The following is a 14,056-nucleotide window of genomic DNA, read 5'->3' on the forward strand; positions in this document are numbered from 1 at the left end:
AAGATGTCATCATTAAACTCATTTTTTCCTTCTGAAAATGGCAGCCTTTCATTATAAGTTGTATAGCATTTCAAAAACGATGAATTACTGCAATAAAAAGAGATCATTGCAGGAGATAGAATTCCACCAGAATATGGACTTTCGCAACCTATCATAACTATTCTTTCCACCAGGACTCTGTCAGAACATCCGATTCCATTGTCATATTTTTTAATTGTTTTTTGTAAAGTGATGTTTTCGAACAAAGTGTCAGATACAGATATTGATGAAAGGCAATTCGAAGAAAGAAATGGACCATTGCCAAGAATTCTAAATGATGAAATTCTCGAAGATGATAAGCACAGTTCGCAACAATGAGGAAGAGCTTCCTTTGAATGATGAGTAATCAAAGACGGTAATTGGCCACTCTGAAAAATAAAATTAAATGAAATATTTCTGAGATACATTCGGCTTGCAGAACAGTCAAGCAGATTTTTCGATTGTGAAAAGACAGAAAACGAACAACTACAAATACTCAATTGCGAATGATATTCCACTGATGCAAAATGTTTTAAAGTTTCCATGTTATAGGCAAGTGCAGATAAGAAAATTGTTGAGTTTCGAACAACAACAAATGAATGGTCATTTTCCAATTCACCTTGTTTGGCCTTCTCTTTGGTCTTCTGCTCAAATGATAATCTTTGCTTTTCTGAACTCAAAATAGTTGTTGCATGGCCATCAAAATATGTTCTATCGAGGTCCTGCCCAGAAACCAACAAATAAAACACGAGGTGCCACAAAACGATCAGATTCATAGAATGTTGATAATCTGTAATTCTATTATGCATCAGATCTGAAAGTTTAAATTCAATTTTTCGATAAAAAGAATTATTCTTTGAAATTGAGGAAATTGAACTTTTAAATAATAATTAATTTGCAAATAATAATTAGAAGAAAGGATACTTGCTTTTCTTTGTTTTGTTGGCTGAATTCATTGTGAAATAAAAATTAATTTCGAAATTCAATTAAATAAATTCCAATCACTTCCTTCAGCATGAACTCACATTGGCAAATCTTAACAAACGATATGGTTTTGTTCAAAGAATACAGCAAATGGATTCAGATGAAAATGTTGTTAATCATTGAACAAAATCAGAAAAAATCATTTTTTGTATGAAAATGTCTTCAACAATTCAGTACCTTTGCTGAACAACTTTTCAGAAAGATTGTAAACTTGATTGCAAATGACTTTTCATTCATTTTGCAAAAAAAATTTGGAACAGCAGCGCTGCAGAACTTCAGAAAAGCTGACGAGACCAATCAAAAGAATGCTTCAAAAGCTCAGTGAATTCCTCAATCAAATCGCGTGTAAGTTCATTTATGTGTAATGAGGCTTTTTCTTTTTATGTGCATAAACTGTGCACGATTGAAAAATTCATTTTTATTTCGATCGTTTCTCATAATAAAAGTTTTCATCTCCAAATATTAGAATGAATCCATCAAAGCGAGGAGGAAAAAATGTGTTGCCTTTATTTTCCGTATGGAAATATGTTTTTGTAAGCAATTAAATTCAACTTTCTTTATTTATTGTGATTGAACACTCTATTAATGAACATTTTGAAAATGGAAATATTTTTATCAACAAAAAATAAATTGAAACAAACTGTGAAATTAACTGTTCTATTTGCTATTTGCATGTTGGTGCGACGCACATGAGGAGAATGCGGAGGTTGTCATTGCATGCAATGAAAGTGTGCGAAAGCTTTTAGAGAAAAATATTTCTGTTAATAATTATTTCACTTATTCTCAGCAACGGGAGCACTCGAGGAACATTTGAGAAAATTGCAGTATTTATATTGCATTTTTGTTATTATAAATCGTTGAATGCACTTTTAGGGATAAAAAATGCAAAGGCAACGAACTATCTGGTGTTTCGAAGCAAGTTTATGAGCACTTGCTGCTTTGCGTTGGAACAATGGAAAGCGTACCTCCAAGTATATTGGGAGGTGTAATAACAGGAAGCAAGCGAATTATGGCGGTTGGTGGAGAAGAAGCTGTTGCATCATTCGGATCCTCAATGATTCTGATAACTGACCCGAGATCTTATTCTCTTAGGCACAGAAAGCTCAGAGTTGATGAAATGCCAACGCCAACGAATGAAAAAAGTGGAAGACTGATTCGCCAAGAGCAAGAAATGCCGGAGGCAACGAAACTGTTTGTTTCAGATTTTCTGGATTCTCCGCTCCTGCAAAGTATCATCCATAAAGGAGAGACAATCCCAGGTGTTGTCGAGCGCATTAGCATCACAGAGAACGAAGAGGTGTTTCGAGTGCTGTCCAGATTGATTCTGAACGTTGTAAAGATGGCAGATGTTGATGGGATGGCTGCGCTGACGAGGCAGAATGTTTTGGATGGGATCAAAAGCGTTCTCGTGAGAAGTCAAAGCAAAGAAGCGCTGGAAGATGCCATTGCTTCTTTGTGGCTTGTGCGCAGCATTGGCCAGAATATTCCACAAGTGAAGTACATCAACTGGGAACAAGATTACTGCAAATCGAACATTGACACGGTACTGGCAGAAATAACAGTTGGAAACAAGAAGCGAGGAATTGTGCGAAAAAAGATAAATATAAGAACTGCTTCGCGGAAAGAGACCGTAGACATATTAAGTGAAGTGGATGAAATGAAAGCACTGTACGGAGAGGAACCAGCATTTCAGAGTGAAAAAGCACAAAACGATGAAAAAAAGGAAAAAGCGAATACCAAAACAAGGCGTAAAGGAAAATATAGCACACTTTCAAAAAATGAAGAAAACACTTATGAACAGTTAGAAGAAAGCAAAAGAAAGCAAGAATCTGCATCTGAACCTTGTGGGCCTTCAGAGCCATCAGAAGCTTCAAATATGGCAGCTGAAAAGCCATTTGTTCCGACTTCGATTCGAATAAAAGCAGCGCTGGCTCTTTTGAATGGAACGTTGTATTATGGCATGCTTCCTCCGATAAGGAATCTGATTCATGTGCTGAGCGAAGGGATCAGACTGCCAGAAGGGGCAGAGGCAGAATACTTAAAGAGAAAGAAAGAAAAGCTGCATCGAGGCTCATCAGGAGAAGATGGAAGAGAGCATGAAAGCAGCGATTGCGAATGGGAAAACAGCGAGGGAGACATGATGAAAGATCTGTTTGATGTTCTTCAGATCAGCCATTGTGTTAATAAAATAGATGCGCTGTTTCGGCACCGTTGTATGTTCTTCTTTGTATTCTAATGATAATCTTTTCAAACATTGAATAAAAATAATTTTATAATTTTAGTGCTCAAAAGTGAGAAAGAACCTTTTGACATTCATGCAAACTCATTATGGGATTTTAAGATTGTTGACGAAACAGAACCCATGTCAGATAGGCAACTTAAAACATTGGTGGATTTGCTCTTGCGCTTGAACAAGCGTGCACATCATTATTTTCGTTATAAATTCAATTTTATAAATATATAATTTTGTTTTATAAAATAAATGTCTATTTATGAAAAACTTTTCTTTTCTTTTCTTTTCTTTTCTTTTCTTTTCTTTTCTTTTCTTTTCTTTTCTTTTCTTTTCTTTTCTTTTCTTTTCTTTTCTTTTCTTTTCTTTTCTTTTCTTTTCTTTTCTTTTCTTTTCTTTTCTTTTCTTTTCTTTTCTTTTCTTTTCTTTTTCTTTTTCTTTTTCTTTCTTTTTCTTTTTTTCTCTTTTCTCTTTTCTCTTTTCTCTTTTTTCTTTTTTTTTGACTGCTGCTTTTGTTGACAGGTTTCCTGACAATTTGTTTTTCTGCTTATCGAGTCATTGCCTTGAGGGTATATGTGAAACATACCCGAGCCAAATGAAGCGGCTGTATTTTTCTACTTTTGAAAAGCAAATAATGGAGGATTTGGCCTGTGTCGAAGAAGAAATGAAGCAAATTGAGGAGAAAGAATGTCAAGTGAGAGAAAGGAGCATTAGAGAAGAAGGTGACGCAAAGACAATGATTTTCCACACAAATCTGAAGAATGAGTATTTCCGGAGTCTGTTCAATATGAGTAATTATAATCTTGTCCAGTTCAACCACATCAAGCAACGCCAATTCACAGAATTCGATTCTGCAGCCGAATTTGAATGTGACAGCGAGCTGCACAAAGAGTTGCATAAACTTGAATTTCTGAACAACTCATATTATATGGGGAAAGCATTCAAGAGTTGGTTGAATGCAAATGATAATGAGTTTCCTAATACGGCAACTGTAACTGCACCAGAATATCATTACTCTTCAGCCGCATTCCACTTCAACCATACACTGAACTGCATTGCTGCTATTGGAGCCACCGAAGATTGCTGTGATGATGTTGTCCTTCGTCCGTTCTTTGAAAAGCTTGTTTGGCGGATGGGCCATCCATTTTGCTTGGTGGCTCCTGTTTCAGTTAAGCGGCTGGCGTGTGAGGCTTACCAGCAACAGTCGTTAGAGTCTGTTCAGAATTCGATTGATTCGTTTGTGACGCAAATGCTGCTGAATGTCGAGAAAGAGCTGCCATATGTGTTTGCAATGGGGTTTGTGAGCACACTCTTCGAGTGGATGTTGAATGGGAAGGATTCAAACTTGAAAGTTATGTGTCTCTGTGTCCAAGTGATACGAGAGCTGTGCATTGCCTACACGAATGTTTCAAGAGAGACGAGGATTGAAAAAGCAGAGCCGTTCAATAAAAGCGTTGTTGCTCAAAGAAAGTATTTCAATGCGAAAGGTAAAAGTACGTTTGATCCTCCAAAACTGACAGAAATAAATGCAGTTTCATCGCTTGAGATATTCATGTGCTGCAAGGAGTACGTGCCAAAGATTGGCAACTCTGAAACAGCATGTCTAAATTATCAACCGCATGAGGTGGATTTCAAAGAGGATGCAGAAGCTCTGGCAAAGGGAGAAGATATTGGATTGAGCCTTCTTCGTCTGATTGATGATGCAATCGAAGAAAGTGGGATTCGCGATTTTGTTGAAGCCACTCAAATAAGAAGAAATTTGGAGTTATTTTGGTTGTGCCCAGGTATTTTGCAGTGGAAAAGTGAAGTCTTCAATATGGAGGCGCAATATCATACCAAAAGAGATCAAATGAACATGTTACCAGCATTGGAATTTAATCTGATACCTTTTGATTGGTTTAACTATACAAATCATTTAGCGAATCAATAAAGTGCTGATAATTTGACTCTTCCTGAATGCAGTTTTTTGAAGCATTGTATGTTAAGGATTTTCTGAGCAATTATTTAAATTGCATTTATACTTGCATTTTGTGATTCTTTTTGAATGGTTTAGTTTATATCTTCATTTTCTTTGTTTTAATTGTTTCACCAATTTTTCATATTATTTATTGGAGCGAAACAGAAAAAATAAGTATTTCTTTATGAAATAATCGAGTTTTAATTTCAGCTTTATGAAAAAGAGTGTTATTTGAGGTATTTAATATCTTTCATTGCAATATATTTGTTATATAAATATTATAGTTCATGTTTATTGCTTTTTCCAAGCTTTTATTTCACTGAATAATTATATTTTAAATAGAGAATATACAAAATATTTTTTTGAATCTCTAGATTAATTATTTCAAAAATTGTATTTTCTTATCTTATCTAGTCTTTTTTTAAACAAAGTCTGAACAGTTTTATAATTTTTTTTGAAACGAACATTTACAGTTTATAAAGAAAAAAGTTGATTTATTTTATTTTATTTTTATTTTATTTATTTATTTATTTATTTTTTTTTTTTTTTTTTTTTTTTTTTTTGTTTATTTATTTTTGAAAGAGAAGGGAACAAGGGAATTCCTAAGTGAAATTTTTTCAATATCTCTTTTTTTTTAAAAAAAACACTTGCAAAATATTTCATATGCTCGCTGTCACGCTGTGGTTTTTGATTCAAGAAGCTGGTCAAATTTTCCTTTCCTTTGATGTTCAATCTCTAGACTTCTTTCAGTTTTCCATAGATGACAATTCTTTTTTTCATTTTTTTCTCTTCTTTTTGCATGATAGTGCATTTCAGAATCTTTTGGTTTTCAATCCTTCCACGGACATTACTGATGATATGATTCATTCTTTTTGTATCAAATTCACCATTTTCAATCGTTGAAAAAAAACATTCTTAACACGAAAACATATCACAAAAATAAAGTTTTCACAATTTTATCTATTGAGTTGTCTCTTTAAAACCGATTCAATAATTACAAACAATCAAAAAAAAAAAAAAAAAAAAAAAATAGGGTCATATTTTTATTAGATCCTATTTTTTTATTCGATCCTATTTTTTTAAAATCAATTATTCAGCCACCCACATTTCGATTTATTAATAGTATTTTTGGTATATAAGAAAAATATCAGCAACTGAATAAATACATTTAAATGCATAACCTGTTTCTTGTGGGGGGGAAATGGGGGGGTTAAAAGCCTCCCGTTGAAATTCTATCAGTTACAGGTTGGTTCCAATGAATTTAATTCAAAAAAATATGCATTTAATGTACAAAAAATTAAATTTCAATGAAAATTGAAATTTATAATAATTAATTAAATAAATTGGCTTAATGATCATAACCCAAAAAATAAAAAATGAAAAAGGAAGTTGCAAGAAAATCTACTACGGGTCAGCTGAAGCTGCGAGAGGCGATGCTATCATTCAAATACAGACAATTTCGGAATCCGCTGGAGCGAATGGCGCACATAGTTAACGATGGAGCTGTGCGTATGGTGGACGCATACAACAGCAAAAAATTCAGCAAAATCCGAATCAAGCGTGCGGTGAAGGCTGTTCGGCAAGGAAGGCTAGTTTCAAAAATTGGAAGACCTGCTGTGGTCATTGGAGAAAAAGAGCAAACAGTGCTGGATGAAATAAAAATAGAATCACTGTCTGGAGCAAGCTTAACTATCAAGAAAATGCGTGAACTGGTTTGAATAAATATTCTTTGAAATGTATTAATTAATATTAATTAGATTGAAAATGTTGTTAATGATTTGAAACCAGAAAACACGCCAGATGTTAAAGTTTCTGCGTCAGTTGCCTACGATTTCATCAAACGACATCCAGAGCTGAAGACATCAAAGCCAAAAATTGTTGATGCGAACAGGCTTGCCGTATCATGCCAACAAGTTCTAAAGCCCTGGTATGATATGCTCAACGGATCACATCAGAACAACAGTTACAACAACGCACTGATTTTCAACGTGGATGAGTCTTCACTCAGGGTTCCTGACAGCTCCAATCGGAATGTCGTTCATCCGGCAAATACAAAACCCGGTTACGCTAAATCTGCTGCGCGAATGGCGAATTCTACACTGATTGCGGCGGTCGCAGCAGATGGACAATCACTTCCTTCAGTGATCCTGTGGCCGAGTCTCAAACTTCCTGATGACTTGAAGCCTCTTCAGTCTACAAATCTTGAGATTTGGCCGAACAAATGCGGATGGATGGAATCTTCAACATTTAGGAAGTATGCACTTTCAATTCTTCTCCCTTCAATCAAAGAAAGAAGGCAACGCATGTCACTCGACGAATCGCACTGCTTGCTTCTAATCGACTCCCACATTTCTCGAGCAGATCCAACAATCTGGCGAGAGTTCAAAAAAGAAAATGTAGATGTTGTGACATTCGTCCCTCACAGCACACACATCTGCCAGCCACTGGACCGAGGTGTATTTGCCGTTCTGAAGTCAGAAATGAGTTCACAGTACGAAGCACCTTCGTCGTCGTCTTCAGCAGCGAAAAGAATAGCTCTTGTGGAAGCTCTACAACAATCAATTCATTCGGCGCTATCACCTTCGGTCATCAAAAGAGCATTCAAATGCAGCGGCGTGCTGAAAGACTCGTCTGGGCCAGTTCTGATGAAGCTTCCTCAATCATCGACTTATCCTCTTCCTTCTCATAAAAATCGATTTGACTTCTACGGTAAAGAAATAACAGAAGAAAAGGTGCTAAATGAGTGGGATGATTATTTGAAAAAGAAAAGCGAAATGGAAAATGAAAAAGAAAACATTTCTGATGAAGAAAATGATGAAACAATGAATTTCACGAAAAAGCTGAAAAGAAAATTCAAAATACTTCAAGATGAGAACGATATAGAGAAAGAATCATCTGATGAAATTGAAAGAGGAAAGGGAAAAAGAAAAGTCATACGCAAATTAGATTCGAGTTTTGTATTTTTTTGAATTTTTTTTTGAATTTTTCATTTCGAAAAATTTGGGTACTAATAAAAAAAATGGGTACTAATAAAAATATGACCCTACTATTAAAATAACGTTTTCTTTATTTCTTTTGAAAACTGTTCATCCATTATATTACGCAAAATTATGAGGATATTATTCTTAGAATTGAAGAAATAAACATGAACGTTTTATGTTAAAATAATATTTTTTGAGTCAATTGATGAAACTGTATCTCAAAGAAAAAAATACCCAATATAAAATTTTAACACCCAATTGTTGGCTGTTTCTGCTTAATCTTTGCGTGGAGCACTTTTATGAAAGTCCGTGCGATTCAAGTTGAAAAACTTAAGTCAACCACAAGTCTTCCTTTCGTTCCAACAGCTGAAAAAGGACAGACAATTATTTATAGCTTGCTTTCCCCTTCTCCTGCGAAGTTTATTTCAATAAATATAAACATTGCATATAGCTCATTTCCACAAAACTTTTTATTTTGAACATTTAGGTATTTGCTGTTTAAAAACTTCTATTGCCACAAATATTCACTTTTTTTACTTCTTGATGGAGAGGTGTCCTGGCTTCGTATTTTCGAAAATAAAATAATTATGAATGATCCTACAGTGGAAGATGAAGCCTTTAAAATATTTTCCGTAAATATTCATCTTGTGTGCACTTTTTTCCTTCGAATTTATTTTTTCATATTTTGTTAGTATCCAGAATACAATCCATCCCGGAGAATTGGACATATTGCAATAATACTAACTCAATTGTGCCCGTTGTGGAAGCAGTTTGATCTCGAATTGACAAACTGCTTTGATGAGGTCTGATAGAAACTTAATATTTTTGAAATTATAAAAATTTTAAAAATACAATGTTTTCAGATAATTTCTGCTGATGATTTATTGCCTTCAACTGTTGCAATTCATAGCAAAGAGCATCATGATTTTCAACCTAAAGGTGCAGAAAAAGCAACAAATATGAAAAATTATCAAAGTGCAGAATCTTCATCATCAGATCTTAAATGCAATCATTCAAATCAAATTTTCTCGCTTCGGTTTCTCCATTTTCCATCGACATACAAAAGCACTTCTTTGGGTGGATTTATTTTGTCTACGCAAACAATTAGACGAATGCATGCCATTACGACTCAAAAAACACCACCTGCACGCAAGTGAACGCAATCATCTCTTTGTTTTATGCTAACAACATAATTTGATTTTATTTGCAAATTAAATTTATAAAAATTTATTTTATTTTTTTTTTTTAAAAAAAGAACAATTTTGTCAAAGTATTTTTGTAGTTTTCCTGAAAAATGATGACATGATTCACAATGCTTATTGCTTCTTTTTATGTGAAAGAATTTGAACCAATCCGCCAGTTGCCCTGATCTTTCTTGCAGCTTCTTTTGAGAATGACCTTGCACGAACGCAAACTGGGATCTTTGGAAGACGTCCTTTTCCAAGAACTTTAAAGTATCCCTAAAATAACAATGTCAATTATTTGAAAAATGAATTGAATTCGAAAATAGCAACATACAGCGCGCACAACATCGATGACTGGCATTTTGCCCTTTCTGATTCTTTTACGTTTTTGTTCGGAAACTAATGACCATAAAGTGTCAACGTTAACTGTTGGGCAGTATTCTCTGTTTGGAAGACGATGGAAATGGCGTTGGCCAACCTTCCCCACGTAATCGGGATGGTACTTTGCGAACAAAATTCTGTGGAATGAGAAAGCACCAACATTTCCACGACCTGAAGGATGCTTTCTATGTTTTCCAACACGACCATAACCCATTGTAACTTGCCCACGCTTCTTACGTGTCTGACGGAGACGTGTCACCATTCTGAGTCATTTAAGCATTTGTGAAAAATGCAAAATGAAAATGAAATAGAAAGAATTTGAAATTTCGTATCATCAAAGGAAAGCCAATATAATATCCGACACATTCAAAAAAATATCTTAATAAGGTCAAGATAATAAAAAAACACACTTTCTTTATTTAACAAATTCTTGTTAAATGGGGAATAATCAGATCATTAATTAATGCTATTATGGGAATGGAGATAAAAATTAACCAACTGAAAAATTAACCATCTTATTATAATAAAGATATTCAACAATGATTTCATAATTAAATTCACAGTTATGATGGAAAGCACTTTTTTTTGACTTATCTTTTTTATCATAAACTAAAACTTCCTAAAACATTGATTTGTTAATATTATTTCTTCCAGATTTTAAAATCAATATTATTTTCTTTTTGACTTTCACAGATTTCAATCCTTTTGTTTCTAATTTCTTTTTCAAAAACAGAGCACACAGTTCCAGACTCGATTGTGAATTGAATCACCAGAATTCTTCTATTGTTTCTCTCCGTATCCTCTTTCAATTGAGAGTGCCTTGCTCTCCATTTGCCATTATCTATCCTCCCTTTTCTTTTTTCCTTCTTTTCCTTCCTCTTTTAATAGGCACTGTCCTTCTTTTCTTCTTCCACTTCGCACATTTCCATATGTTTATTGATCCATATTCTTCACTTTGTATTTATATAAGTTCATTCCTTTCTGTTAAACTGATCGACTGATTGATTTGAAGCATTGTTTGAAATGTCACCTTTTTTCTTTATTTATTATTCCAACTTCATCTTCAAAGGCCTTCTTTGAGAGTTGCAAATGTTCATCACATATTTTTCTTTCAAAAAGAGAAGCTTTTAGTGATTCTCTTTCTTTCTTCTTGTTCGGATCGTCAAGATCTTTCATATTCTATATTTCTTTTGTTATAATTCTTTCATAATTCTTCACCTTCATTAGAGGTCATTTGGCCTAAAAAAAAGGTTTCAATCACATTCATATCGTTGAGCTCGAGCTACACATAATATTGGAATAAGATCTCCAAAGTGGAAGGCAACCACAAATAAATAAAAGAGAATCCTGTGGATAATGTATTCGCAAAAAGATCAAAATACCTCAGATGAGCATCCCGTAACTGTTGAAAATCATCATTAGCACGCTCATGCAGGCAGTCGGGAAATGCATGTTTCATCCTTTCAGAATTGAATGCACTTGATTTCTCCTCTTGGTTGAAAATTCAGTTCTTAATTCAAAGATAATAATATAAGTATCTCCTTAAAATGAAAATTAATGATGGATGCATGAGATAAAAGATTTATTCATTCACAAACTCGAAAAATTATATGGTTAATTTAACAACACAAATGAACAAAAGTGGAAAGCAATACTCTCTCGAATTTGTACAAAAAAGAAAGCATTTGCATTGAAAGCATCAATGATAATGAATAAGATATTTTATCGATTTTCTTTAAAGAATAAGTTGAAGTTTTCGTTCAATTGAATGTGCATCTGAAAAACTCATTTTTGATTAAATGTTCGATTGATATCCAACGAACACATGGATTAAATATTCCACAGAAACAATATTTGAGAAGAGCATTTTTTGTTTATAACATCAAGTGACAATGGAATATGTGTATGAAAAGTGTTCTTAGAGAAGAACATTTCTCATCAAAAGCATTCAATTTTTGAAATGGAGACATAACGACGGATTTCGAATATCTTCCGAAAGCGCTATTTCCATCAGGAAAAAAGAATAGATCATGTGCTTGTGCAACTGTCCAGTTTTTTCTGATTCCTCAGTGTTTGACAGATACTATGAAGATTAATGGAAAGCATCTGAATTTGTCTACAGCGACAGCAGCAATACAAAGAATCCACACAAAATAACGTTCAAAATAGTTGTTGCTATCTTCGTTCTGATGCAAATGAAGTTTGATTAGAGAAAAATCACTTTCCTCCGAAAACATATTCTCCCTTTCATATGAAGAGGAATTGCCTTACTGTTGTGTTTCTTGAGTGCGTCTCATGGAAAAGTTGTTTTCCTCATTCTTCTCCAAATCTTAGTTCAACTGAAAAATAAAATGGGTTTGAATGTTCAAATCTTTTTATAACATCAGAAAATATGAAAATATTTCAATTGATGTTTCACTCTCACCAAATTGAAGAATCTCCATCTTTTCTGTTGGTGCTTGCATTCATTGCTTTTCTTTATGACACAAGATTATTTGGCAATTGAAGCGTTGGACATTGACCTTCTGTCACTCAACAAAAAAATGCTTCATATTCGGTCATTTCTTTTGTTCTGTTAATTTGTGATGATTATCAGAATTTCATTTCTTTTCAAACGTGGAATTCAATGAGCCTTTACAAATAATCTCAAAAAGACAATTATTCACAAAATTTGTCAAATCTTCAAGCATCACATGTTGTTATTTTCAGTTTCATCTTCTTCACAAAAAATTGATAAAAACCTTTCATGCACATGCTTCGTTTGTCAGTTTCACCTTTTCTCTGAGCTCAAGTTTTTGCAATCTATTCCAGTCAAAAATCAGAAATATTGTTATTCAAATTGAAAATGAAAATTTCCCCCAAAAAATTTAGCTTCTACAAATAATTTATTGGTTGGATCACAAAGAAAAAAATATTTACCTTTTCGCCTCAAACAGTCAATTATTTTGGTTAATTGACAACTTTTTGTGTATATATTTATTAAGCAAAAACAAAATAGTTTGGATTGCGATATTTTTTATTTGCAAGAAAATCATCAATGCTTGAATTTGCATTTGATTTCATCGGATGACAAACAATTTTAAACAAAGGAGATATACGAATTATAAACAGAATGAAAACATCTTATGGTAATATGTCTGCTTGTAAAACTAAAAAGATGTCTTTGAACGAAAAGTTATTAAGTTGGCTCGGTTGGATTTCTTCTTTGAATGTTCAACAACTAATATATTTGTGAATTTTGAAGAATCGTTATATGAGCTTGAGCATTGCACTGAAATTGAGCAGAAACAGAAAATCGAAGAAATGAATGAACTCATGTGCATAATGAATGAAAGAGAATTTTTGTATATCTTTTCAGAAGAATTGTTTAACAAAATAGACAAAATGATTGAAAGAAAGAAATTGCCTTTGTGCAATTCAATTTTATTACTGAAGCGCATTGATTTGTGCATGGCATCGGGGTGCATATCCATCATTGATTTTTCAAGTTATTCTTTGAGCGAAAGACTTGAGAGGATGATTATTAAATCAGCTAAGAAAAAAGGACTAAAAAGCAAAAAGTTTCTTGCTGACCTTTGCGAATGCTATCTTTTGTTAAACGAAATATTTTCTTCAGAATTGCTTTCGATTTGCGTGCCTTGTCTTCTGAAAGTTGCATTGAACAAGGAGAGAAACGAGAAAGTTCAAAAAGAGGTGGAAATGGCTTTGTTTATATTGAGCTGCATAAATAAAGATGATGTATGAGTATTTCTATTTCACTTTTTCCCCCATTTATAAGTATAGAATTTATATTTTATAGTTTTTTGAAAAACAACATTATTTGAATGAAATCAAAGTGATCATCCTATATCATCAGAAACATCAGAATCTTACACGAATTGCTTTTGAGTCGGCTTGGTAGTTTTTGATAGGGTGGTTTTTTTTATCCGGATATTTTTTTATATGGGAATGAAAAAATAAAAAAAAATTTATTTCACGATAGCATGTTTGTTTCTTTTAAAAAAAGGACACTAGTAATAAATATAGTCAATCAACTCTCTTCAGATTATTTTTCTGGAATTTTCTTGTTTTCTTTCATCTCAAGAATATTCATCCAAAAACACTATTTTTCGTGGAATTCTTCTTTTCTTTGGTTTTTCATCCTCAAACAATTTTTTTTCCACAGTTTTTTCATTATCATTATTCATTATCTTCTTTTCTTTCATTTTCATTTGATTTCTCCATTCGTCCAAAAATTTTAGGTCGGTTATCATTTTCGCATGAAAATCAAATCTGTTGTTCTTTTTCTTCAGTGTGACAGAAGGCTCATCATGCAACGTGG

At 33.3% G+C, this 14,056-nt stretch overlaps 4 protein-coding genes across 4 annotated transcripts; 3 read left to right on the forward strand and 1 right to left on the reverse strand.

Moving 5' to 3' along the window:
* Positions 1 to 1,691: 1,691 nt before the first annotated feature.
* On the forward strand, positions 1,692 to 5,162 carry MONOS_5024 (uncharacterized protein; the record flags this gene model as incomplete). Its single annotated transcript, XM_067875142.1, has 4 exons — positions 1,692 to 1,708; positions 1,876 to 3,215; positions 3,285 to 3,417; positions 3,755 to 5,162. The coding sequence occupies 4 exons, from the start codon at positions 1,692 to 1,694 to the stop codon at positions 5,160 to 5,162; spliced, it is 2,898 nt and encodes a 965-aa protein (XP_067732006.1).
* Positions 5,163 to 8,407: 3,245 nt separating this feature from the next.
* On the forward strand, positions 8,408 to 9,440 carry MONOS_10405 (uncharacterized protein). Its single transcript, XM_067862854.1, has 4 exons — positions 8,408 to 8,588; positions 8,658 to 8,817; positions 8,863 to 8,973; positions 9,034 to 9,440. The coding sequence occupies exons 1-4, from the start codon at positions 8,470 to 8,472 to the stop codon at positions 9,325 to 9,327; spliced, it is 684 nt and encodes a 227-aa protein (XP_067732007.1). The 5' UTR covers positions 8,408 to 8,469; the 3' UTR covers positions 9,328 to 9,440.
* MONOS_10406 (putative 60S ribosomal protein L27a-3) lies at positions 9,397 to 10,181 on the reverse strand. Its single transcript, XM_067862855.1, has 3 exons — positions 10,146 to 10,181; positions 9,689 to 9,998; positions 9,397 to 9,630 (listed from the first exon to the last, which is right to left on the reverse strand). The coding sequence occupies exons 2-3, from the start codon at positions 9,995 to 9,997 to the stop codon at positions 9,487 to 9,489; spliced, it is 453 nt and encodes a 150-aa protein (XP_067732008.1). The 5' UTR covers position 9,998; positions 10,146 to 10,181; the 3' UTR covers positions 9,397 to 9,486.
* A 2,460-nt stretch (positions 10,182 to 12,641) lies between these two features.
* MONOS_18581 (uncharacterized protein) lies at positions 12,642 to 13,845 on the forward strand. The gene is made up of 4 exons (XM_067871613.1): positions 12,642 to 12,732; positions 12,825 to 12,926; positions 12,980 to 13,473; positions 13,535 to 13,845. The coding sequence occupies exons 2-4, from the start codon at positions 12,848 to 12,850 to the stop codon at positions 13,634 to 13,636; spliced, it is 675 nt and encodes a 224-aa protein (XP_067732009.1). The 5' UTR covers positions 12,642 to 12,732; positions 12,825 to 12,847; the 3' UTR covers positions 13,637 to 13,845.
* The last annotated feature ends 211 nt before the right edge of the window (positions 13,846 to 14,056 follow it).

This window comes from Monocercomonoides exilis (genome assembly GCF_001643675.1).
Source record: "Monocercomonoides exilis strain PA203 chromosome Unknown scaffold10-1930038, whole genome shotgun sequence".
Taxonomy (NCBI): Eukaryota; Preaxostyla; order Oxymonadida; family Polymastigidae; genus Monocercomonoides; species Monocercomonoides exilis.